The 23,527-nt window shown below is 42.8% G+C and overlaps 1 protein-coding gene across 7 annotated transcripts in view; it reads right to left on the reverse strand.

Annotated features, from left to right (window-relative positions):
- NRG1 (neuregulin 1) overlaps nucleotides 1-23,527 on the reverse strand; it is a 420,325-nt gene that overhangs the window by 14,786 nt on the left and 382,012 nt on the right. For 5 of the 7 annotated variants that reach the window (XM_009687597.2, XM_068928359.1, XM_068928360.1 and 2 more), the window contains 3 exons: nucleotides 16,317-16,446; nucleotides 9,577-9,635; nucleotides 3,229-3,252 (listed from right to left, as the gene is read on the reverse strand). In XM_009687597.2, the coding sequence (XP_009685892.2) occupies nucleotides 3,229-3,252; nucleotides 9,577-9,635; nucleotides 16,317-16,446 (213 nt within the window). The remainder of the gene's footprint in view (nucleotides 1-3,228; nucleotides 3,253-9,576; nucleotides 9,636-16,316; nucleotides 16,447-23,527) is intronic. The other 2 variants (XM_068928358.1, XM_068928357.1) reach the window with 1 other exon arrangement.

The following is a 23,527-nucleotide window of genomic DNA, read 5'->3' on the forward strand; positions in this document are numbered from 1 at the left end:
TGAACTGGAAGGAGCTCAGCGTGCGCTAGGGAGATGGTGGTGTGGGACAATTCCCTTCACCTCAAAAAAAAAAAAAAAAAAAGCATTTCTGATATTGCTGGGGCACAGGGGCTCACAGGCAGCAAGCTGCGTTCGGGGGCGGACTCGAACGCCGTCCTGCACGTGCTTGCTGGCATTTGTCTCCAGGCTAAGTTCCCTTCCGGCTGGCAGGAGACAAGAGAGGATCCACCCCCACCTCCTTTCCTGGGGGAGAGGGAACCTCAGAGGGGCTGCGGCCGTGAGGATGACACGCACCTGATGTTCTCATCCTCAGCCGAGCCCGGGATCTTTGATCAGCAAAGGGTTAAAACCCTGGAATTTGAGTGACATGCCAGATTTTCGGGCAATAAAGGTGGCTGCTCTCTGAGGCTGCTGAAGCTATTCCTTCAGAAATGCGGTGTCAAGTACCGCAATTCACTCATCTGGAAAACCTGTTAGTTAATTCAATAAACGTTGTGGCCAACTGTTCATGCATGGCTATGTGCCAGTGCAGGTACTGCCCAATACCCACTGCTGAGATATGCAAAACATCACGTGAGTATGAGCCCTTTAAGATTTTCCAGTCTCGAAGCAGCTATTGCAGCCCAAGAGTCAGGTCGAATGGAAAATCTTCCATGAAACAAAGAAGTGAATGAAAAGAAATCTTAATTTCTCTGATACAATGCACCTTACCATGGAAAGAATTCTTCTTACAAGCCAACCCCACTGCAAACCAAAACACCAACAAACAGGTCATGAGCACCGTCAGACAAAATTAATAGCACTGATTATTAACAAGGGTTGGGGGGTAGAAGAAGTCAGTTTGGTAAAACTAGGATGCTGCAAAAATGTATTAAAGAAAACAAAATATAACTCCAAGGACAGGAAGTCAAAAAAGGGAGGGAAGAAAAGGCAGAAACTCCAAAAAAAAAAAAAAAACAACAAACCAGGACAGAGGGAAAAAGAGAAAGGTGAAATACAGGGAATGATAAGGTTAAGGGTTGAGAAGTCAACTGCAGGCCTGGCGCAGCATGCGTAATACTGGAAAAAAACAGTGAAGAAATGCTTGGGGATAAAGAAAAAGACTGAAGCGGAGTGTGAAGGGATTTGTCATACAGCATAACTCCTCACCTAGGCTAGTTAGTGGCACCTGGCCCCCTTCCCGTTTTGCCCCTTCTGAAAGCGCTTATTAGTTAGCCATGGAAACGGGGTATTATGAGGACATCACAGGAAAACAGGAGAATTGCGCTAAGCGGTAAATTTGGAATGCTTTGAATGTATTGAGTTTTTGTTTGTTGTTTGTTGCTTGTTTTTGGTCATGCTGTCAGCTGTTAGCTCAGGAAAGCAAAACAAACAAATAAATATCAAATCCTTTTTCTCAGATGGGGAGGGAGAGGAGGAGGAGGAGGAGGAGGAGGAGGAGGAGGAACGCTGCCCGCATGGTGGTTGGGCTCAGCGTAAGACGCATCGGCCTGGGCAGGGCTACTCCAGGCGGAGGATGGTACGAACAAGCCCGGTGCTAGCTGGTGGTCACCTTGCTAACGCCGCGCGAGGGCGATTTGGGCTTGTTGCTAGTCAAGACGTCTCTCCCAGACTGGTGTAACATTTACAGAGCCAGTTAATGACATTCAGCAATGCAACACACACTGCGTTTAAAGCGCTTGTCGAACTAGCTTAGAAGAAATTAATAGCAGCCGTGGGGAAAAGCCCGCAGAGAAATGTGTGTGCAGTGAGAATTTAGAAATCGTTTTCGCCTGTTAAATATTAAAAATGCTGTGAGTATTTTTTTTTTCCTAGAGAAGGCTATGAAAATTCAAATCAACACGGGTCTTAAATCAAGATGTTAAATCCCTCTATGTGCAGCCTTTCAAATACGCACGTTATGCAATTAATTTCACATCACCCTAATTTATACATAATTGATAGTATATATGGTCTTTAATTTGCTCTGTTTTAAAGTTTTTCTTCTTACAGTTCTCTGGGGACTTTTAAAACAGTTTGTTTCAAGAGGCAGTTGAAAATGCTTTAAAAACTTCCTTGCCCAGTTACTGATGAAGTTTGATATATAGAGCTTAATTTCAAGACAGCTTTCTTAGGATTTTAATTTAATTCATCACATATTAATGTAGCCATGTATCTTCCACTACAGTCTAGTAGTTATGACCGAGAATTGGTGTTACCTTGCAATAACAATCATAATGCGCTGGGTTGTGAGAGACATTTCGAATTTGGATTTATAGTGGGTGTTCCATAATTCAGAGCTTAATGTGAAGTGCCCATTTCATATGGGCATCTTCAATAAGAACTTCAACTAACATGGTTTGCAAAGTGTCAGTGGCTGGTTCTTCCCATCTGTTGATGGCTTTAGGAGATTGCAAACTAAAACCAACCTGAACTCCTACAGTCAACCTACTCAAGAGATGCTTATTTGTACCCCTGACTACTAAATGTTTGTCAGGTAAAGGTAGTCCATTCACGAAACAGATTTAAGCTCTCGTGTAAAAATAGTACCCACTGTCAAAGTTTTTGGCTGGGTGCAGTATGGACTTGTTATTAGGAATGCTGAATACGTTTTCTGACTCGAGGGTCTGAAGCCTGGCCATAAGCTCCCACCTAAGTCCTAAATAGCTTTCAGGTCAGTGCTGAAATTTGCATGCCTAGTAACATATGTATTTATGCATATCATTTTCACATGTGTATACGCATCTGCTTTTCATACCTAGCTCTGGGTTTAGACATAAACCTTTACTTTCCTTTACTTGGAAAACAGGGCTCAAAACTGCAAATTTGCAGAATTTTAAGCGGCTTTTATTAGGTATCAGCTTATTAGTTTTTTTTATAGACTCTGTTAGCCCCTTTGCTTAATGTATTCAGTAAATGCTTCCAAAATTCAGCAATTCTAGAGGAAATTAGCAAAAGCAGATGTCAAAACCAGCGGAAATTATAACAGAAAAATGAATGTACAGTATGTTATCATTACTTCTGTAATTCCTAGAACTCTTTATATCTGGAATATCCTGTCACTGTTACCATTCTAGGGAGCCGATTGCTGATGACATTTCGACAAGAGTTGTTGTTATAGCTGTATGATCCCTTCTAAAGCATAAAGAAATTGGTTAGGAATCGAAAAGGGGTGGTGGAGAAAAAAAAAAAGGATTTTATCTCTCAGGCTCTAAAATCTGCAGGCTAAAAGGAATGATTGGTCCATACCCATAAATTCAATCCCAAGATGCTCTGCCAATGCAGAAAGTTGACAAAAAAAGAAAGAAAAAGGAAAAAGTTTCAGAAAAGAGCAATACACTGTACTCAAAAAACAAATCACACATGAGTATTACGGCTATTCTGTGTCTGCACATGAAACAGGACACGGAGGGGCATGTGGTTAAACGGGCCGTGCTCTAGTACGCCTCCGTAAGCTATGCGACCAGAGCTTTTGAAAGGGTTACACACCAAAATACGTATAGGGTGTCTGAACAGGCACAATGCAGTGAAAACCAGTGCAGCAGGAACCATTAACCCTTAAAGATCTTACTGAGGTGAGTGGGGCCACGGCTTGAGGGTGCTGTGTGAAACAGGTTTCCAGGTAGGACCATGGGAGCACAGGGGTGCTGTACAGGGAGAGGCGTTCCCCCCAAAAGGGTAATGCATCCTCCTCCCGTGTCTGCGTCTGATGCAGCCCCTTGCAGGGGCTCGATGCCGCCTCCCGCCTCCGCCAGACTAAGTGCCTAAATGAGCTTCCCTAGCTCATCCTGGCTGTGGTGGACTCCACGGCAGAGCACCCTGGACGGGCCTGGAGAGCACCCACCGCGTGAGGGGCTAAAAGGTCTCACTGCTCAAGGGCACAGGTTCGACCCCCGCCGAAATTCCCTTTCTCTTCCCATGGGGCCAACACCGTGACCACGTTAGGCTCTCGCTTTCTGTGTCCTCATTCGCTGTGAATTTTAAATCCGATCCTAATTTTCTGACTGCATGGGTTTTTAAGCAGTTTGTATGCTTCGGGAGTGCCAATTCTTTCCTGCCAATCAGTAACATTTTAAGGGTTAAATAAGTTGGAATTCATCCAGATCTCTTCCAGTATTACATGCCTACATGAACACTGCTGAAGGTATACATTAGTTGCATAGAAAGCTTGGTTAAATCTTCAATAAAATGAATGACATGCCCATGCATATGTATTACTGTATTTATGCTTGCTTATAAGTAAGACTGCTAGCCTAGATGTAATTTAATTTTAGGGGAAGTCATTCATATCATGCAGTTTCTATTTCAAATAATTCAATGGGAAATTGAAACTTAAAATGGGAATATATTCTGCCTGAAAGCCCTAACAAGAAAACATGCTGAAGAAACATGCAATGCTTATTCAAACCTAAACTCCATATAGCTCTTATTTATCTCTGCTATGAATAGCTACATTTCCTGGCCCTGATTAAAAGAAAGCAGAGTACCCCAACACTTTTCATTCGATGAGCAGGTCATTACTTTTGATCTTTTCCTATTTAATCCAATATTACTGAATATTTATTAAATACAGAGTGTTTTCCATTGAAAAATTGTCCTGCAGCTTTAATAAGAAATACAATTAATTATTTTTAATAACAATTTTAATTCTATGTGAGTTTCTGGGGGGAAGGGGTTGCAGGATTGGAAATGCTGGAACAGGTCCTCTGAGAGTGTGTACTCTGCTCATGAACTGTGTCTGACAGCTGCTAGACACCCAAGATTTTGAGATGGCACTCTAAAGCGCTCTAAAACTCTAGGTGGCCAGGTAGCGCAGGGCCACGGGGCTGCCTGGCTGGGGGCAAGCAGAGCAAGAGGGCATTTCGTGAGCAGCTAGTATCTGGCAAGGGGAACTACCCCCTCGGATCAACCACCCGCAGCAGCAGAATGGTCCAGGGTCACCAGTTTCACTTGAAACATTAAGCTGTGTTTTTTCTTAAATCGTGATTTAATTTTATTATTAGTTGAGTTCTTTGCATCACGAGAAATCCTAAAAGTTTGGTTTTCATGAAATTTGGGTTGAAAGCAAGCTAGAATCCACAGAACTGTCACCAATCAAAAACCCTATATGTCAGCCAGTTGTGCTTGAGGGGATGGGACGCCCTTGCTTTGCATGGCACAGGCACTTTGGACCCTAAGTCTCAGCCCCTTTTCATGGTGCTCAGGCTGAAAAAGTCATTTTGAATACGCGAGGTAAAGTCCTACAGCTCCTGTAGAAGTGTTACCCTAAAACTAGTCCAAATCTCAGAAGTCCTTTGTTAATGAACCCCCACTATGTTTTATCACAGCAGCTTTAGAGTTTCACGAGCACTAACTGAGCAGTTTATAGTCTTCCTTTCTTAACTTTGGCCAGAAGATGGACAAAAACATTTTTCACATTTGCTTTTATCATTTAGGAGTTTTGGTCTCAGCACATGAAGAGCACAACACAGGGTACTGAATGCATCAGAAACTGGAAATTTCAAGTAATATTATCTAATAAACTCAGAAATACATGACCACTTGAGAAATATAGTGGAACAGAGCTACTCTGCTGAATTAGTAGAAGTGCTGAACACTAGACTTTTCAAGACATGTAGTCTATGCGGAAAGAGCAAAAAATTGAGGCTATTCCAATCTACAGTGGAGCTGTCGTCATCTCTCTAATATATCATAGCCTTACCCAGCTCTTGTCTGATCCCCCCTTTAATTCCTCAGCCAAGCACATCTTGAGAGTATGGGCCAGAAGGTATCATCTAAACACGAATTTCCCTCTGCCCTTCCTGGACTGATGGCTCAGTAAGGATGGCAGAGCTGAAACGGAGCGCAGTTTAAACTGGTGCCCCATGCCAGCATACTTAACTTCAGGAATGTGGGGATCTTTTTGCACATCCAATCCATGCATGAGGCTGCTTACGGTATGCCCCTCGAAATGTTGCACGTCATAGCACAGATATAATTACTAACCAGTAAAGTAAGCAAGTAAGCTAGTCCTTTGGAAAGGGGTCCTTGGTCCATCTGGGACACGTTGGAAGGACACACCGTTTACCTGTGATTATGCTCTAGAGAAGTGCCTTCAAGCTTTTATTAATCTAAGGTTCCCTAATTCTTTCTGAATCCAAGGACCATTCTGCACAATGCTGGTGTAATAACTCTCATGGACAACTATGTAAAAAAGCAGCCTAAACTTTTAAGGTTGAGTCATTACTTTCATTGTCCTTCATTTGCTTTGCTTCCTTTCCTTCAAGTGTGGGAATGTGTGAAAATTCAAATACAGAAAATGTATCTGCATGGAACACATGCATTTTTGCAACACTTTTATGGACCTGTTTCTGATGACTTATGAGCTCCAAGGTTAAAACCACTGCAGCAAAAAGACAGCTGGTGCTCTGGCATCACCTGAGATCTGTGGATGCGGCACAAACTCCTGGCCAACACCCATGCAGTGGATTTGTGCATATTCCCTATTGTGTGTCTCTGAAATCTCCCCTTCCTCATTTGGTGAGGCTGGGCAGTTTGAGGGGACCAGGCAAAACATCCAGCAGCAGGTGTGGTTGCTCTGCTCAAGGGAAGGATGTTACAGGATCTGCCAGCCGGGCTGCAGACAGCAGCACAGTTTCTCCTTCATCTCCCCTTGCTTGCAGTGGCAGGAAGCACCAGGTAAAAGTGAAAGGCTGTGCAGCTGCGGTGCTGGAGGTGACTATGGCAGGGGGGAGACCAACAACTGTCACCTCTCAGCCGTGACATTTTGCCCTATGATTTAGTGTATTTGCAAAGCTGGACACCAAGGGACTGTCAGCCTGAACAAGTGCCTTCCAGGAGTCTCCCTCATACCCCTTCCCAGTCACGCTCAAGTCTCCACTGCCAGAAGCGAATGCTGGTTCTTCAGTTTTCTTAATTTTCAAGTTTTCTTACAATGGAGATCTAACTAACTCAGTCCTTTTTCAACCTATTTTCAGTGCACCCAGAAAACTAAATCCTCCAGGGCTAAACAAATCACTCCCAAGATAAGCGAGTTAGTCTTGCACCCTGCTAGGGTTGGGGGCGGGGTGGGGGAGGTTTCAAAATGATCAGCATTGATCTACCTCTGATTCAGCAAAAGGCCCCCAGCAAAATTCTTGCTAACTTCAGGACTTTTACAAAAATCAACTCTTGAGCAGATTTCTGAAGCTAGCTTTTTCTCAACAGCCAAAAATACAGCCTTAAGATAGTAACAGCTCATCAGTAGATGCACTTTGCATAGAGTCCTATTGAACCTTCTGTTCTGTATGGAAAGAGACCCTTCTGAAATCAATTAAAATGATATGGCACTGTATAGTTCACATATACGTTTGTGTTTCCTACTGGCACTTGCTTTATTTAACATCCTGCTTTTCTCTATAATTTGCAGAAGCTGCTTCGACAGAGCTAAATAAAATTAATCACCTGCTACACTTTGTGCAAAATACGAACTCGCCTTTCAGCCCCAAATCAAGTGCTTGCCTGAAGAGAACTCTTCCTAAGTCCCCTTTTTAATTGTATGCCCGGCTCTACGTTGGGTGAAATAACAAAAAATTATATAAATGCTTCTTCATTGATTTTTCTGCTAAATATAAATGTGCCCTCCCTGGATTCCTTCCAAAAGTGTCATTTTAAGATCTGTAGCCACTTCAGAAAACGGATGTTATGCTGCAGATGCAGTGGGCAGAAGATGCTGGAATCCAATAGTCATTGGTGGGGATTTGCAGAGGAGCCTAAAGGTAGTTTGCTGGCTGCTCTCATGCCACCACAGAGCAAGGAGATGTGGGCTGGACTGGCTTAAATGTATGTAACTGAGCATATCTCCTGCTGCAAGGCAAGGATATCTGTGCCTTTTTCATGAAGGCAGCTTCATAAAATGCCAGCGCGGTGTCTACTGCCCAAAGATTCCTTTAAAAATCCCAACCAGAGTTAGGAAACTGAAAAACTAATGAGAGAGGATACCCACCTAAGTCTCTCTCTCTCTCTCCTCCTTTTTTTTTTTGTTTTTCTGGGTAGGAAAGTGATTTTATCATCCACATACAATTCTTTCATATTTTCAAGGGTAAATTCATTTTCAAAAAGTGGAAAAAGTGGATCTTATCTTTTTATACCATTTCCTTTTAAATGGCTCTTCTAAGCTTAGGAAACCTTAACTTTACTTTTCATTACAGTAAACAGAAAAGAACATTTAAATCTAACACTTAGTAGAATAAAACACTGTAATAGCTTAAATATTTTTAAATTCATAGGTGCCGGCAACATGTTAAAAATAACTAACACTAATAAACCTCTTAAAACACAGGATAAAATAAACACTTGAATGCTAGAAGGTCTGGTCTGCAGTCAGTGCCCCTGGGATTTTCATGGGTAAGTTCCATGATGGGCAACATGAATTATGTATGGACATTTTTCAGCCATCAGTGTAAGAGAAAACCTATGCATCTCTTCAGGCTCCAAAATGTCCAGCACATGCTAACAGCTTTTTGTCCTATGTACTAATGGAAATTAAATTAAGCTATCCTATAGTCTCTAAAATCTTTCCATGCTGGTAAGCAATCCATCAAAAAAAAAAAAACAACTTCTTATTGTATTCCTCTTAGATCATAGTAAATTCTGATGCCAGCAACTATTAATTATGAATAGCACACATACATTAAAAATGTAAAACCTATGCAATTTTCTTATGTTTTCCCTTTGACTTTGTTATAGCCTATGAAAGAAAATAAATATTCAGTGTACTTTCTGCTTTCATGCTGACAATTAATAATAATTAACCAGTCCCTCCATGGGAAATATTACAAGGTGATCCGACTGCAGTGTGGATTTAACCAGCAGTCTCACACAGACAGATTCCTCTCTTTTTTGGGTGTGCGTGTGTTGAGCTCCAACGGGGGCCTATGTGGCACATTTCTTTGGCCAATTAATCTGGCTCTGAAATACTTGATCTTTTGCACCTGTCACTAACAAATAAAAATGTCAGCCCCCGTTGTTTATGACCTCCCTCCCCCTTTTCTTTTTCTTTCTTTTCTTCTGTGCTCTCTTTCCACTGAAACTTGAACAATGAGCCGAAAGAGCACTTTCATCCTGTTTTGAGCGCGCTCACTCGAAACAATGCAAGCATGTGAATTACCTTTAACTTGTCATTCCAAGTACAAATCTCATACAAAAGTAGAGGTTTAGCTATGTGTCCCTTTATTGGGGGAGTATACTGCCCTGTATAACGATTCGTATGCTTTTTGTGGCAAATAAAACGTGAGACTTTCAAAATGTAATTTTTGCACTTTTACTGCTTCATATCACTGGGGAGTCCATATCACACCATTCAGTGTTAATTTCACAGCATTCCTGTGTCTTGCATTTCCCCATAACCTCAACGCCAAACAATCCAGGAGAGTATTGCAATTGCTTTTTGTTATCATTTTCATGCAACAGGCAGAGACGATCAATATTAGGCCTAAGGCAACAAATCGAGTTACAGATTAAAAAAAAAAAAAATCGGAGGAAAGATGCAGCAACAAGAAAGCAGCACCGACTGAGCATGCTTCTACTGCGGCACAGACAGAAAGGTAGTGGACGTACTGTAGAAGCTGGCCATTACGTAGTTTTGGCAGCGATCACCAGTAAATTCATTTGGGCACCTGAGAGGAAAAACAAACAAAAAAAATGGTAGAGAAAAAACAGAGAAAAGAGAAGAGGTGAATATATGCTAAGAAAGAAGCTCCTTCAGTGTGAACTGATACGACTTGGTGAGTTCACTTTCAGAAACTGAATCTCGGTTTAGCGTGTCAAAATGGCTCAAGATGTTGAGAGCAACTCGCTTGCTCTGTGAAGCGAAAAAGAAATCCCCCCTAGAAAAACCGACCAAAACCAAACCAGTCCGGATCAAAGTGCGTTTCAAGGTATGAGAGAGAAATTCACCGTTCCGAATTCCCAAATTGCTTTTAGAGTGTACTTTTTCACAAGGCAGCTAGGAAACAAGATCTGTACATCACTCATCTCGATGAGTTTGCTCTTTTAGAGTGGCACTTTACAGCAGTCTCCCAAACGAGAAAGCTGCCAGCGTGTGCAATACAAATGCATCTGTGAATGGACGGAAAGATTAAAAATCACACAAATGAGAAACGTTTTGGAGGTCGATAATGCCATGGTGTACAGATGCCAGTTTAGCGAATCAGGTCATAAATTAGTGCATAAAGAGGCCAGTTCCAGCTGAACTGTGAAAACACCAAGTACTATTGATTTTGTTGCTGTAGTTGGGGAAGAAAGCAAAGTTCAGATTATTTTAACATACTTTCTTGGTTTTGGATTTTCATGGGCAGAGTTTCAGTACATCTTGCTCCAGTGAATCCAGGTTGGCACCTAAAGGGCAAAAACGTGATAAGCAATAGTACACCAAAACCACTGCACTATCAGACTGACATCTGTTGGCCTAGGGAGATGGGAGAGCTTTAAATGACCTCCTGGTTATGCCTTAGTGAAAAATGAGCAGAAAAGAGGGGAGAAAGTGTAACCTTTGAAGAAGATAACACTTGGCAAAATTTACAACAAAAACGCACCAGAGAAAAATCTAGGATTTTTTGTTCGCCTGTTTTAAAAAAAAAAAAAAGAAGAATCAGGCCTAGTAAAAATGAGCATTGGCTCATTATTCAAGTTAATTCCGTCTCATTAAGGGACCAGACTGATTTTTTTCAACTTGCAATGCAGCGTATAACAGCAGTTTACACCGTTGGTTTCAGGAGTCACATAGGATCTATGGAAATATCATGATTGTGCTATTTCTGTAATGACATGTTGTGTCTTCAAATACTCTCCTTAAAGGTGGAATAGTTAAAATAACAGTCACAAAAAAAAAAAAGGGAAAAAAGAAAAAGAATGTGAGAAGGTAACCTGAAACCCATAGCAAGTGTATTTAACATGGCTGACAAATGGAAAATGAGTCAGTCCAGTCAGTGAGTAAGATGAGACGGTGTTTAGGCAAAGGTGCTTTCAAAATTCAAAGCCTCATAGCTGTGCGCCCTTTCAGTTCATGTGTTCATCTATGGAAAACTTCAGTGCAGGATGCTCTTTGGTCACAGTGAAGGAATTTCTCTCCTCCGTGCTTTGCTTGTCTTCTTCCCTGCTGCTGGCTCTCAATTCTTTCTTCATCTTTATTCTTGATTTCAGAACAGAGCTTGGCGGCATGCTCCCAAAATATCTCCATAGCAATGCCAGCTCCTGTGGTTCCCCTCAGACGTAAGTCTGCATGACTCTCCACCACATAAAACATCTATAGATTTCCTTCCCTCTTCCTTCTTCGATCCACTCCTTTTCAGCACGTAACCATAAATCACACGATATCTACTTCCCCGTGTCTGGCTCAGTTGCGTTGCCTTTCTGGTGTTATCCATGAACTTTGCTGTAGTGCAGTCTCCTTTTCTTCTGCTCCTCCTCCTTGTTGGCTGCTCATGTCCTCTTCGCATGGCCTCATCATTTACTTGCCAGGGGCTCAAGAGCCTTCCTATTTACAACTGCAAGTTGTCCAGAACAATGCTGCATCTCTTCTATTAATCAGGTTTTCACGTGCATTGAAATGTGGCCTGATTTTCTAAATTTTGCTCTTCTGCAATTGCTTCTAGCCCCCAGGGCAGGGGTGATCCTAGAGGTACTTCTAGAAAAACTCTGCAGTGGTGTCAGGCATAAACACCAGTATCTTGCTGAAATAAACCATGCAGAAGTGACTGTTGTATAATAAAGGTGCATTTCAGGCATCCACAGAGGATTTTTTGGATACATGTGTTTATTAAGGGAGGAGAGTTTATATTCTTCAGAGCCAATATCACATCTTCTGATGAGTCTGTGCGGTACCGTGTGGGGTGAGACCCCAATCTCCACCGACTCATTCAACTGAGAAAGAGGTAACGAGGACAACTCTGCCATGAAAAGGCGATGTTACAGGGCAAGGAGGAAGACGTCATTTGGCTTTGTGTTACTCAATGGGAGTAAAAAACTCTTTCCCCCATTATCTCAATTTTATTTTGCACCGTGGCGGACTTGTTAAATACCCTGCATGAGGAAGCTGCCTGGCCTTCTCATCGGCACCAGCCCTTGTTTTCCAGGACCGCTCCGATGTGCGTGGCCAGCCCAACCCTGCACGGGCGCCGAGGAGCTCGCGCGGGCAGATGGCCTCGGGCTGTGCTCCTGCCACCGGCCCCTGGGCTGGCTCGTTTTCAGACAGCGGTGCAGCTGTGGGGGTGACGAAAACGACTCGGGTGCTGCTGTGGACAATACCAAAATCGTTTCCAGACCGAGCAAGGTCAGTCCTCTCGAAACGGCGCTGGGAACGGTTGGGATGCGTTTGCGCTCGCCCTGGAAGCACCGTCAGCGCGCGAACGGCGGCACCCGCCACCGCGGACAGGTCCAGGGTCGGCCGGCGGAGACAGGGCCGAGACGATCGCGTCCGCTTCCGATTCTGTGCAAATGCGAAAGGCGTTTTACGGCTGAGATATAAAACGCAGCACAGTTTCCGGTGCTGTTTGGTAGCTTGTTTGCTGTAGACTGTGCTTTTACGAACAGCTTGTCATGCTGTCCTTAATAAAATACCTTGTCCCGCTCAGCCTTTCTAAACACTGTTTCTTTTATATCTTTCTTTTCTCCGTCATTACCCATGTGCAGTTTCCTATTGTGACACCGGCAAAAGTTGGAGAAAGGCTGCTACAGGCAATAGAGTCGTTCTGAGTAGACATTTGTGTAACCAGAGCCGTGCAGTTTCTTTTCTGCCCAACAAAAGGTATTTATTTACAGTACCAAAGCGGTGAAACACAAATATGCTAAATGAATTGCTTTTTTCCCTCTACACACAGTGTCTGAAAAGAGCAGTATTTGCGTGTGTTCAGGAGAGACGCGCTTCTCAGAACACCACTCGCGTGTTTTTCAGCAGGAGAAGAGTGGCTGAATGAATCAGGACTTCAAATTCCCATTTCATCTGCTGCCTACAAACAAGTATATTAATGCTTTTTTTTCATGAAATACTTAATTTAATGGCCTATTTCATAGCTGAGGTCAGAACTAGCATTTCTATTCTGCCGCTAGAGCCAATTTCCTCAAAACTTTTGTTAGCACTGTGAAAAAAGCTTTAATCTCTTTGTTGTTCTCAAGAACCTTCCATCAATTTCTGTTCCACTAAGGCTTTTACATGAATAAGAATATAGAAGGTCTCTATACCATTAAAAAAATACATAATTCACTCTTTTGCTTTTAAGAAGGGAAGCAACATCCTTCTGTTAGAAAAAAGCACTGTTTCAACCAGTGAAATCAGGACCTTAAATTCATTTCTTCAGTAACAGCAAAAGCACTGTAAAAGAAGATCTCTGCTAGTAAGTGATCAAATTAGTCACACCAGCAGGGGCTTCATGGCAGGATTCTACAAAAGAAGTCTCTGAAATACTGTATAGAGTTTTTCTCAAATGAGAACTAAACACTAGGAATGCTGGTCTTAATTTTATATTTGCTTAAGAAGCCATCTGATTTTGTGTCTTCAGTGGCTTTGGGACACATTTCCAATAGCGCAGAAGCGACTTAGAAACCTGCCGTACAGAAAGTTGATGAAATCCAGGCTTCCAAAGTCTAGGTCATCTTCAAAATGCAACAAAATGTTCCTATGAAACTTCTGAAAATTTTACATATTAATTTATTTAACTGGTCTCAAAGCTTCCTTCTCATCTTTCATATTTGGAGATTATTTTGTTCAGTCTGGAACCATAATTAAAAATACTTACAGGAAACATACATGTTACTGGAGATGTAGCCATACAATACGTTACTAAGTCTTCACATGCTTCCTGAGTAGTTCATTGTAATTACCTCCTAAAAGGAGGGAATTTTCTCAAAGTTCACATCAGTATCTAGGAGAGCAAAATCTGATCCAGTCTGGATCATTATATCACGTGTTTTACAAAAACAGTTTTGGAATACATACCTCTAGATTTCAACAAAAGAAGATGGACTTAAGACATTTCTTTTAATAGAATTGAAGGTTTCACAAAACTAGAGATACTACCTGGAACATTCCATAGTTGTTGCAAATCTGAATCATGTTTTTTGGTAGGGGATAAAACCACATTATAATGATATGGCTCGTGCTTTAGAAATTTTGTTTTTGCTCTCAGCAGATGGACCATATGGAAAAATGCGAACTCGCTACTAGGCAGAAATACGAAGAGCAAGTACCATATTTCAGGCATTCTGTTTCCACAGGCACGTTCTGGTATAAGATTTAGTTTCTCAGAACAATGAAGGCAGCGTGTCCTTGATAGATATTTATTTTAATTAACACTGGAATATTAGAATTAAAAGCGTATATCTGTATTTTTTACTCACCCAGAAAAGAACCCTATTTTTTTTCGCTTCCGTTTCCTAGCATACCCACTTGCAAGCACTCATCCTTTCATTTCTTGTGTTGCGATATGGCTTCTTGTTTTGCTGTAGTACATACAGCTTCAGTGCTGGCAAGTATTGGAAAGCATACCAGAAGGCCTACACAATAACTGTGGCTGTGACTGTCGTCAGGATAAGAATCCTTTTCCGCTGCCTTACTGTAAATGAGATTCATTCTCTCTGATTTTACAGTGCTGATGGTTTTTCCAGATAGGTCTTGGGCAACTCAGAATGATGCATATCTGCCAAATTTGGAAGTTGCCTTTTCTTTCAACTTCGGGCCCAGACTTAAAGGTTGTTTCTTGTCCATAAAAGGGCAAAAATCCCCACTCCGCTCAAATGTTTGTGAAACATTTCATTGGAAAGAGTTAGCCAAACCGTAACAGCAAAGAGCAAATACTCCCAGACCCTGAATTAAAAAAAAAGGTCCCAAAACACCGTGAAAAAAAGGTATCTCCGAAGCCGTCAAGGCAACACTAATTAGTAGGAAGTCTGCTATACGCTCAGCTCTGCTGCCTTGAGATGATCTGAGGGGTGTTTGGACTGGAAGTGGAAACAGGGAGGCAGGCTCTGGTACATGCCCGGGAGAGCTGTATCAAACGGCTCATCTTGTACTGATGGGTTGCAAAGAGCATGTAAATTTAACATAACTCTTTCCCTCTCTCTCTCTCTTTCTCCCCTCCTCCCCTGTCTAAATCCAACCCACTGGAGCCAGCAACTTTTCCATATTCAAATTAGCTAAAAATGATTCTAAAATGAATGAAATATTCATGATTTCAGCAGCAGAGTAGTCTGTGAAAAACCAAAGCAAAACAAACCTCATAAAGTGCAGGTAAGATCCTTCTATAATAAAGAAATCGCACAAGTAAAGCAGAACTTTGCACGTTTTTATAATTAACACCAGGGCAGTGCAGTCTATGCCTTCCTGCCCTAATAAAAGCATCAAAGACCTTCCTCCTTCTTGCCACTCAGAGTCTCCTTCGCAGTTACTGGAGTTTGATTTTTGCTCTTAGAAGACTGAAAATCTATGCCGTTACAGCAAACTACTTGCTCTGCTGACCACCACCTCTTGTCTGTCCGAAAAACAGCACACCCTCATGTAAGGGACCCCTTTCAGTTGAGTCCTGCTAGGTCCCAAGAGCATTTCTGAAGGTGCTAAATGCTGAGCTCCCTCTCAAGTCAGAGAGAACCACTAACTTACCAAGACCAGGTCAGCGCCAGAGGTAAATGCAATATCACGTGCTAACAGGTAGGGGGGTATAAGGCAGAGTCTTAGTTCTGAATGGATCTTCTCCAACCTAATGGACTGTTGTAACAGCCTGCCTCCGAGCAGGGCAAGATTTGAGAAAGGTGCACAGACGCACACTTATGACCAAAACCGTGCTTATACGATTTCCTGAATCAAAATCCTTGTACAAAATGGTAGCCTCCACCGATTAACTTGCTATTCATTGTTTTTTACACATTTAACACAGCAGTAGCAACTCCAGTTGTGAATCCAGTCGCATCAGAAAGCAGATAATTACTTACTAGAGCAGATGATAAAAATAATCACAGTTTTTTATATATAAAGGGTACTTCTCCAAAACCATTATTTCAACTTTTTTTCCTATTTGATGTATATTTAGTTTACAATATCTATTTCCTTTTCTCGTTACTTCATGCTATATAAACATGTTACATCAGGCTACATAAAGTTTACTTGCTTCACCTCTGCTGTGCATAACATATATGACACAGAGGTCATTTTTGGCAGGTTATTTTCATATCCACAAACATAAGAAAGAAGAAATATATAATGCAATTAAGTGTGGAAGAAGAAATTGCTCAGGTATCCCTTTTTTTTAAAAAAAAAGCACTTATGAAACATCGCGGCTCCACCAAAGTAGGCAAATAAGATTTCTTACCTGCACAGGTATCTTGGGGGGTTTGGGAGGTCTTTAACCATGTAACACTCTCCCCCATTTACACAGAAGGCTTTCTGCTTTATGTCACATTTTGTGAGATGACTTGTCCCAGTTGTAGATGTAGAAGTGGCTGGAAAAGACAAGAACGAGAATACAGATCAGAATGGTCTACGTTTTCTTTCCTGAATCGTCTTTGGATTTTAAAGTAAGTATATGCACGTGCAAGCGGAGAGGTATGGGGCAGGGAGGATCTGACAAGTCCTGTGAGTGCTCTGCCAGCTGCCACCACGAGCATTAACTACCGAGCACTGTTTGGTTGACTGACACAGGGAGTGGAGCATAAATGAGCACCTCAGAGATATGCTATCCCACATCCCCACTAGGAGAAAGGAAGGTTTCCGCTATCCCCAGTCCATGAAGCAACCTTAAATTTCTACTGAACTCCGGTGTATTTCATTAAAAGGGTGGTGTAATTTTTCTGCAGTTCCTTAAATTGCCTTCCTCCTTCAAGGTTTTTTTTTTTTTTGTGCGCATGAGCTTCATTACAGACTGCTGTGCAGCATCTGTGTAGTGCCTAATAAAACGAGGCCCTGGATAAGGTGGCTTCCTGGCATTGCCACGGAGTAGGTGTTTTTCAGTGATGCTGAACTGGTGACCCAACGCTGAATCCACCCCTTGGGCTGCCACTGTCCAGCCACTGCCTTTTTCCTGGAGGAGTGGGTGAGAAGCTGAATGCTCCTCCCTCTGCTTTTGGATGGCCTGGCACAGAGGTGCTGCCTCTCTGATTCGACTCTACGCAAGGGAGGGAAAGGACAAGGGGCTAGAGGCACCGCCCCTTCCTGTGCACATACAGCCTGGAGCAGGGCTGCCACCACCACGTTCATCTCAATGCCAATTATAGAGCAAGCTTAAGTTGGCAAGAACATGCCCCTAATTTTCATGTGGCAAAAATTAAGTGAAATGTCTTTAAAAGGGAGGGACTGTAGCCTTATGGTCTTTGGGAAGCCGTCTCAAGACCTGCTGAAGAATTAAGAAATTTTGTTACAGTGCTGAACAAACACTATTTTTATTTCTGAAAGGTGAACTCCTGCTCTGAGGGAGAACAATTGGTCTCTCTACTGACTAGTTCCACCAGAGGTGATGAGACAGCTGAAAGCATCTACCCGAAACTTCTCCGATAGTTAAAGCCTTTTATAACATAAAGGCACCCAAGGGGCACGTTTCTAATAAGCAAAGTGTGATTTTCCCTACCATTTGTTGCACAAGTTGAATCCGAGGAAAAGGCCCTTTTCTCCAAATCAGCTATTAACAAGTACAACCCGTACATTTCAAATTCTTCTTTCTGAGGATATAGATGAGGTAGTCCCAGTTGCATCTGACTTCCATGTCATCACCTTCCAAGTAAAACTGCCTTTATAGCACAAAGCGCTTGGGAAAATAGGCCACCTTGGCTGACGGCACTTTCAGAATGGTTTGAGCTACCTTCTCTCATGGAGACAAGAGAGAGTGCGCGGAATATATCCACTCCTCTTTGCTCCATCAAAATCCCATCTGTCTGTACAGCTAATGTGCCTCTCAGGTCCCTTCCTTATTTTCCAGTGGTCATCAGCATGCCAACTTCTTTTTCTTCTTCTATGATATCTTGTTTGCCTGCAGTGACCTCCCTCAACAGGCCAAGAAAATCACTCCTCTGACCCCTTCGAGAACTCAGGACCCCTCCACTTCCCACCACTCACTGCGTCACGTCTCACCAGATCCTGATCCTGACTGAGGCCTCCACGCGCTAATGAAATGCAAACAAGGAGTACTAATTTGTTGTAATAACTCATTCCTTTCTCCTGGCCCCTCAAAGCATGAGTTATAACCTCTTGGACTGGGATAAATTTATGCCTTGTCTAGACACAGGAAGAGAGGTCATGTTTTAAAAGTAGTCTGACCCTCTCCCAGCTAGCACCAGTCCAAGCAGGACTTTGCACCCAGTGTTGACAGAAGGCTGGCCAAGAGATTGCCATCAGCTCAGGGGTGAAGGGTGGTCTGAGCTTCATGTAACTGGACTGACTGCCATCTTCGACACTAATCTTAAAATGGGGCGACTTGCCTTCTGGAAGAGACTTTCCTTCTCCATCAACCTACAAGATTAGTAGCTTGTACGTTAGTCGATTAATACCTGCCTGATGTGACATAACAGGACACAAGCCTGTTACATAATACGCCCTAAGATAAAAACTGGATGAGTGAATCCCATCTATAGTAATATGCATTTTGAAGCATTGGTGAGTCTTAACAGGTAACCTCACTTTAAAGCTTGTCTCTGGTGACAGCCTGACTATCTCCTATCGTCTCCTTTTACCTCATTAGAAGACTTCTTCCTGCAACTCAACCCAGTGTTCTGAGGGTGTCCTAGACCTCAGAAAGCTAATGCATTAATCGTGGGAGGGAGAAAAAAAAAAAAGAAATAACGTCTGCTGAGCTTCTGCCAAAAAAACATATTACCGCCATGCTGGCTAATGGAATGTTTCAAATTGAGTTATAAAGGTAGCTGTAGTAACAACAGGGCTTGTAGCTATCTATAATTGTTTTGGTCTTCTTGCTTACTGCTTTTCCGTTAAGCAGCAGCTCAATCAAAAGCAGATCACCATGGAGTTTCAAAGTAACAGTTATTTCCCAGCTGATGTAAGCGAGCTTTGGATAGCAGCAATTGCTCTGAACTGATTACTAGAGATGGGAATAATCTGTAGCTCTCAGAGAGATCCCATGATATAAGGGCTTTACGCATATTTGGGAGGAGTGCCCCTTCCCTTCGTTTTTGGCATCACATGTTCAAAACTGTCCTATAAATCTTGCAGGAGAATTTTCTCTGCATTACTGGCACTGTAGTCCCAATCTGTCTGAGCTTTGTAAACTGCATGGGGCTAGGGGAGGGAAAAAAGTCTCCAGTGATTTAATTCTGGTATTAGTTTTTCCTTGCAAAAGATGCATAGTTTTTTATGGCCTAAGGCCAGTATTCATTCTATGAACTGTAAGTGTATTTTGCAAATTAAGTACAAGAAACACTAACTGTGGTTTTGGGTTTCCGTTAAAGCCACATAACGGAAGAAATGTGGTGGTTGAGAGCAGGTGTTCATCAGAGCCCATTTCACTCAGCCCATAACTAGCCCCAAAACACTGGTTTTCCATACTGCTTTCGCGCAGGGGGGATAGGAAGATGTGTAGTGGGAATGAGCAGCAATGGTGAGGTAAAGCACAGCTGTAGGCAGTGTGTCTCTGCATTGCTCTTTATTCACCTAACCAAAATTCGCACCTCCTTTCTCTTCTGTAATGTTTCCTTCAGCTATACAAGCACAAGACAGCAAAGCTGGTATGTTCTGCATTTCTCTACCAAACTTCTAACTTACTGAAAGGATAAATCACATGCTATAACGCAATTTGAAAATGTCATGCATAAGATGATGTTTAAAAACTCTGCATGCTCCACTTTTTTTTCTCCGAACGCAGAAGCCTCAGTTCTCTTGCAAACAACTGCAGGTAGCATGAACAAACAAAGTGCCCACTAATGCAAGTATTCACGAGGCAGTGCAAGACAGTGCAACCCGCTCCCTTCTAAGGGAACTGCTCGAACACTTTAAGAAAAACAGGAATACGAATTATAGCAGCTTTCAAACACTACTCTCTCAAATATGAATTATTGCTGTAAAACTTCCTTAAGACTATCTCGTCCCAGGCGGCCACAGCCGTTTCACGTAATTCTGAGCTTACCTGCGGGATCTCTGACCCGTTTTTGTCCTGAAACAGGGAAATGCATTATCTTCCTCTCTCTTGCTTTCCAAAGGAAACCTTTGAAATACAGCAGCTACAACAGCAGGACTCCCAGGCCCTGAAAGGTGAGTCAGTCTGCTGAGAGGAGTCCCGTGGGATCTGTGGGTACGGACTGAGAGGGACGGGCTTTGCAACCTAAACTAAATAGTATCCGTGCCTCTTTGAACAGAGCTTCTGCAAACGTTAGTGTAAAATCAGAGGGCACGCTCATACCCACGGAAGGTGACTAGTGAGATGCTGATGACCGAAAGGAGACAAAGTTAAGCAGAAGCTGCAGCACGAAGGGAGGTTTGCTGTCCTCACCAGAAGGCCACTCACAGGATATGAATGTGTCCGCTTTTGGATCGAGACCTTTCAAGTCTCCTTTTGTGAACGGAAGGAGAACTGGCGTTACTGAGTCTGCATTCCCTCACGTGAAGCTCATCCATGCCTTTAAACGCACAAGCTGATTCCCTATTGACTTGCTCATGGGCAACTTAAAGAACTGTCCAGCCCTGATCTGCAGGGAAGAGTGATTTTCCATGAAACCTTGGCTGTAGCACTTAATCCCTCTGTGTCTCAGTTAAGCCATTTACATTTTCATCCCACTGAGTACTGAGCCTCTCCAAATCACTCTGACCTCCCTGGTGAGCCTAACTTGCAGACCAGGCGTGGAGAGGTACCTGTGTCTGCAGAAAAGCTTTCTGTGCTGCGCTGGACGAGTAAAGCAACACAGGTAGCAAAAGCTATAAGGGTGTCTTCAATGAGAACCAAAGCCAAAACTAAGAGCAGTCAGATACTCTCTCCTTCCTGTACAGAGAAGAATTTCCATTTCACCACTCACATAGATGGACACGTTTCATGTCCTTCATGCTTAATGGTTCCAGAGCTGGAATAGCATCCATTAGGTCTGAACATACCAAGATTTTAAAAAAGAGCAACAACAAAACCTTGGCGAAAAAAACTCAAATCTTTTAACAGGCATTTATGGTCTATTTCATCAGGTTGCTCACATTTTTTTTTTTTTTCATTGCTTTGGTGGTGTAATACAATTAATTGGCTGGTTAGGTATTCAGTCTAGTTAGGTATTTTTTTAGACTGAGTCTTGACAAATAATGTGCAGTATGACAGATTCCTGGGACCTTCAGATGAGAAGATCATTTAAGGAGCCTCCTGTTTTGCCAGAAGCTGGAATCAAGTGCTCACAAGTTAGGAGAATTATTCTTTGGCTTTAAGACAATGCTCCTCTTGCTTTGGCACTATCTCTACAGAGATCAGGGCCAGCAAGAAGGAAGCAGGAAACCGCTGGGTCTGCGAGATAGAAACTTCAGGAAAGATTGAGCGCACATAAACTCTCGCTGAACCAAGGCAGTGTGGCCCACTTCCCTCTAAGGCACGGAGTCAGTGGTGGTTTCCCCTCACAAATCCAAGCTCAGCAAAGCAAAGCAAAAACTAAACAAAACAAAAAGCAAAAGACAGACGCTTCATTTCACTGCAGCAGATCGCTTCCTCCCTGATAGGCCAACAGACTGACCCAGTTGGCAGGCGCATGACATGACTGCAAGACCTGCACAGCATCTGGCTCACCACAGAGGGTCGAGAGGTGACACACGCTAAAGGCAGCGTCACCAGGAACAGTTTTTGTTTGTTTCACTTGCTTTTGACGATGGGAGGAAAGATGGAGAGAGACACACACAACTTGCAGGCTATTTGTAAGGAAATGCAATTACCGCTCCAGACCAAAGCATCAGGTGAGACATGAGTTTACCTCCTTCCTAGCAGCTGCTTGCTAACATAAGAGTTTTGAGAAAAAGAGAGGGAAGGAAGAGCATGGAAGAGCGGATGGGTGCACAGAGTGATGTGGCTGAAACTGAGCTTCTAGACAAAGGACACTTTCCCATTGCCTTGAAAGATGTCAGCTTTCACTTTAGGGTAACAGGAAGAAGACAACGCAATATGATAAGCCTCTGCAAAAACTCTGAAAAGGCCTTTAGAAAACATTCCTTGCCCAGGGAGGGGAGAATTGAATGGCAAAGCAGAAGACAGTGACAAGTTACAGGGTAAAACAGGAAAAATAAGCAAGGGGGCAGCAAAAAGAAAAAAAAAAAAAAAAAAAGAAAAAAAAAAAAAAAGAAAAAAAAAAAAGGACACAGAGGAAATATGCATAGGAGGAACCAGTGCACAAAAAAACAAATCTAGAGACAGGAACATTAAACTGACACCTAACCAGATAGGGAAGTAGCTTAACTATTGGGGGACTCAAACAGTCTTGAAAATGCCAGCAATGGGTGGAAGGGCCTGAAAACCTATAGGCCCTAGATTAAAGCAGACAGCACAGAAAGAGCTGAATGCCACTGTAGTGATACAGGGAACTTTATCCAAAAGGAAGTCTTTTGCTCTACTGGAGAACACCCCATCTTAATGGAAATCCTAGGTGGCCGAGTAAAGTGTAGCAAAAGGTCCCTGGCTGACACTGGTTCAAAGGCTGCACCTTGCTCCTTTCTACGCTGTCTTGTGCAGGAGGGCAATGCAAATAACTCTTTGGGCTGGAAATTCGTAACAGGAGCAGGGCACAAAGTAACCTGCAGTATGTTTGGTAAGATATACTCCATCATGAAGGACCTTTCTCCTCTGTGTCTTACAGCCCCTCTGCAGGACTCTGAAATGTCTCTTCCCACTGCTGGGGAAGGACCGCCACTGTGCATGCAAAGCAGACCCGAAGAAACTATAAAGGACTTTTAATGGGAAGGCAAAGCTTTCTAAAAGAAGAACTGCCTAGAGTCCACTTCTTCCTGAGGAACACAGCTAGGAGAGTCCATGCATAAATAAGAACCATCAGCTATTGGACATGTGGGAAGCCTCCTTCTTCTCCACGCCAAGGAGCAGCTACCTGACCCAGGTGAACTGACTGCACTAAGCGACTGCATTGGACAAGCTTTTCCTTTTCTGTCACAACTTCGCCTAATCAAGGAGTAAGGCGCTATCGCACCATCCACAGTTGCATTACATTCTGGAGAGGCTACTGATAGGACCTAGCTGGAAATCTGCCTCCTGGTAGGGCTTCACAGCACTAGCACAGGGGATGCAGGCACAGGAGACAGGCGTCATCTTTTTCCCTGGACAACTGTCTCAGGCTTGGCAGTGCCTGTGTGCCAGACTGACACACTATGCATCAGGGGCACCAGGAGAAAATTAGAAATACACATTAAAGCCACCTAAGGCTACGATGGCTCTTATATACTAATTTATGTTCCACAGAAAATGCTACTGCTAATTGCTTGCATCATCCAAGGAAGCAATAATCCTGAGAAAATGGAACAATCTCTTGAAACTCTTGTGAGCTTGGAGCAACATACTTCATCCTATGAGTGAAGCATTTCTTTGAGGGGGCAGGTAAGAAGTAGATATCTGAGCAT

Source organism: Struthio camelus, chromosome Z (assembly GCF_040807025.1).
Source record: "Struthio camelus isolate bStrCam1 chromosome Z, bStrCam1.hap1, whole genome shotgun sequence".
Classification (NCBI taxonomy): Eukaryota; Metazoa; Chordata; class Aves; order Struthioniformes; family Struthionidae; genus Struthio; species Struthio camelus.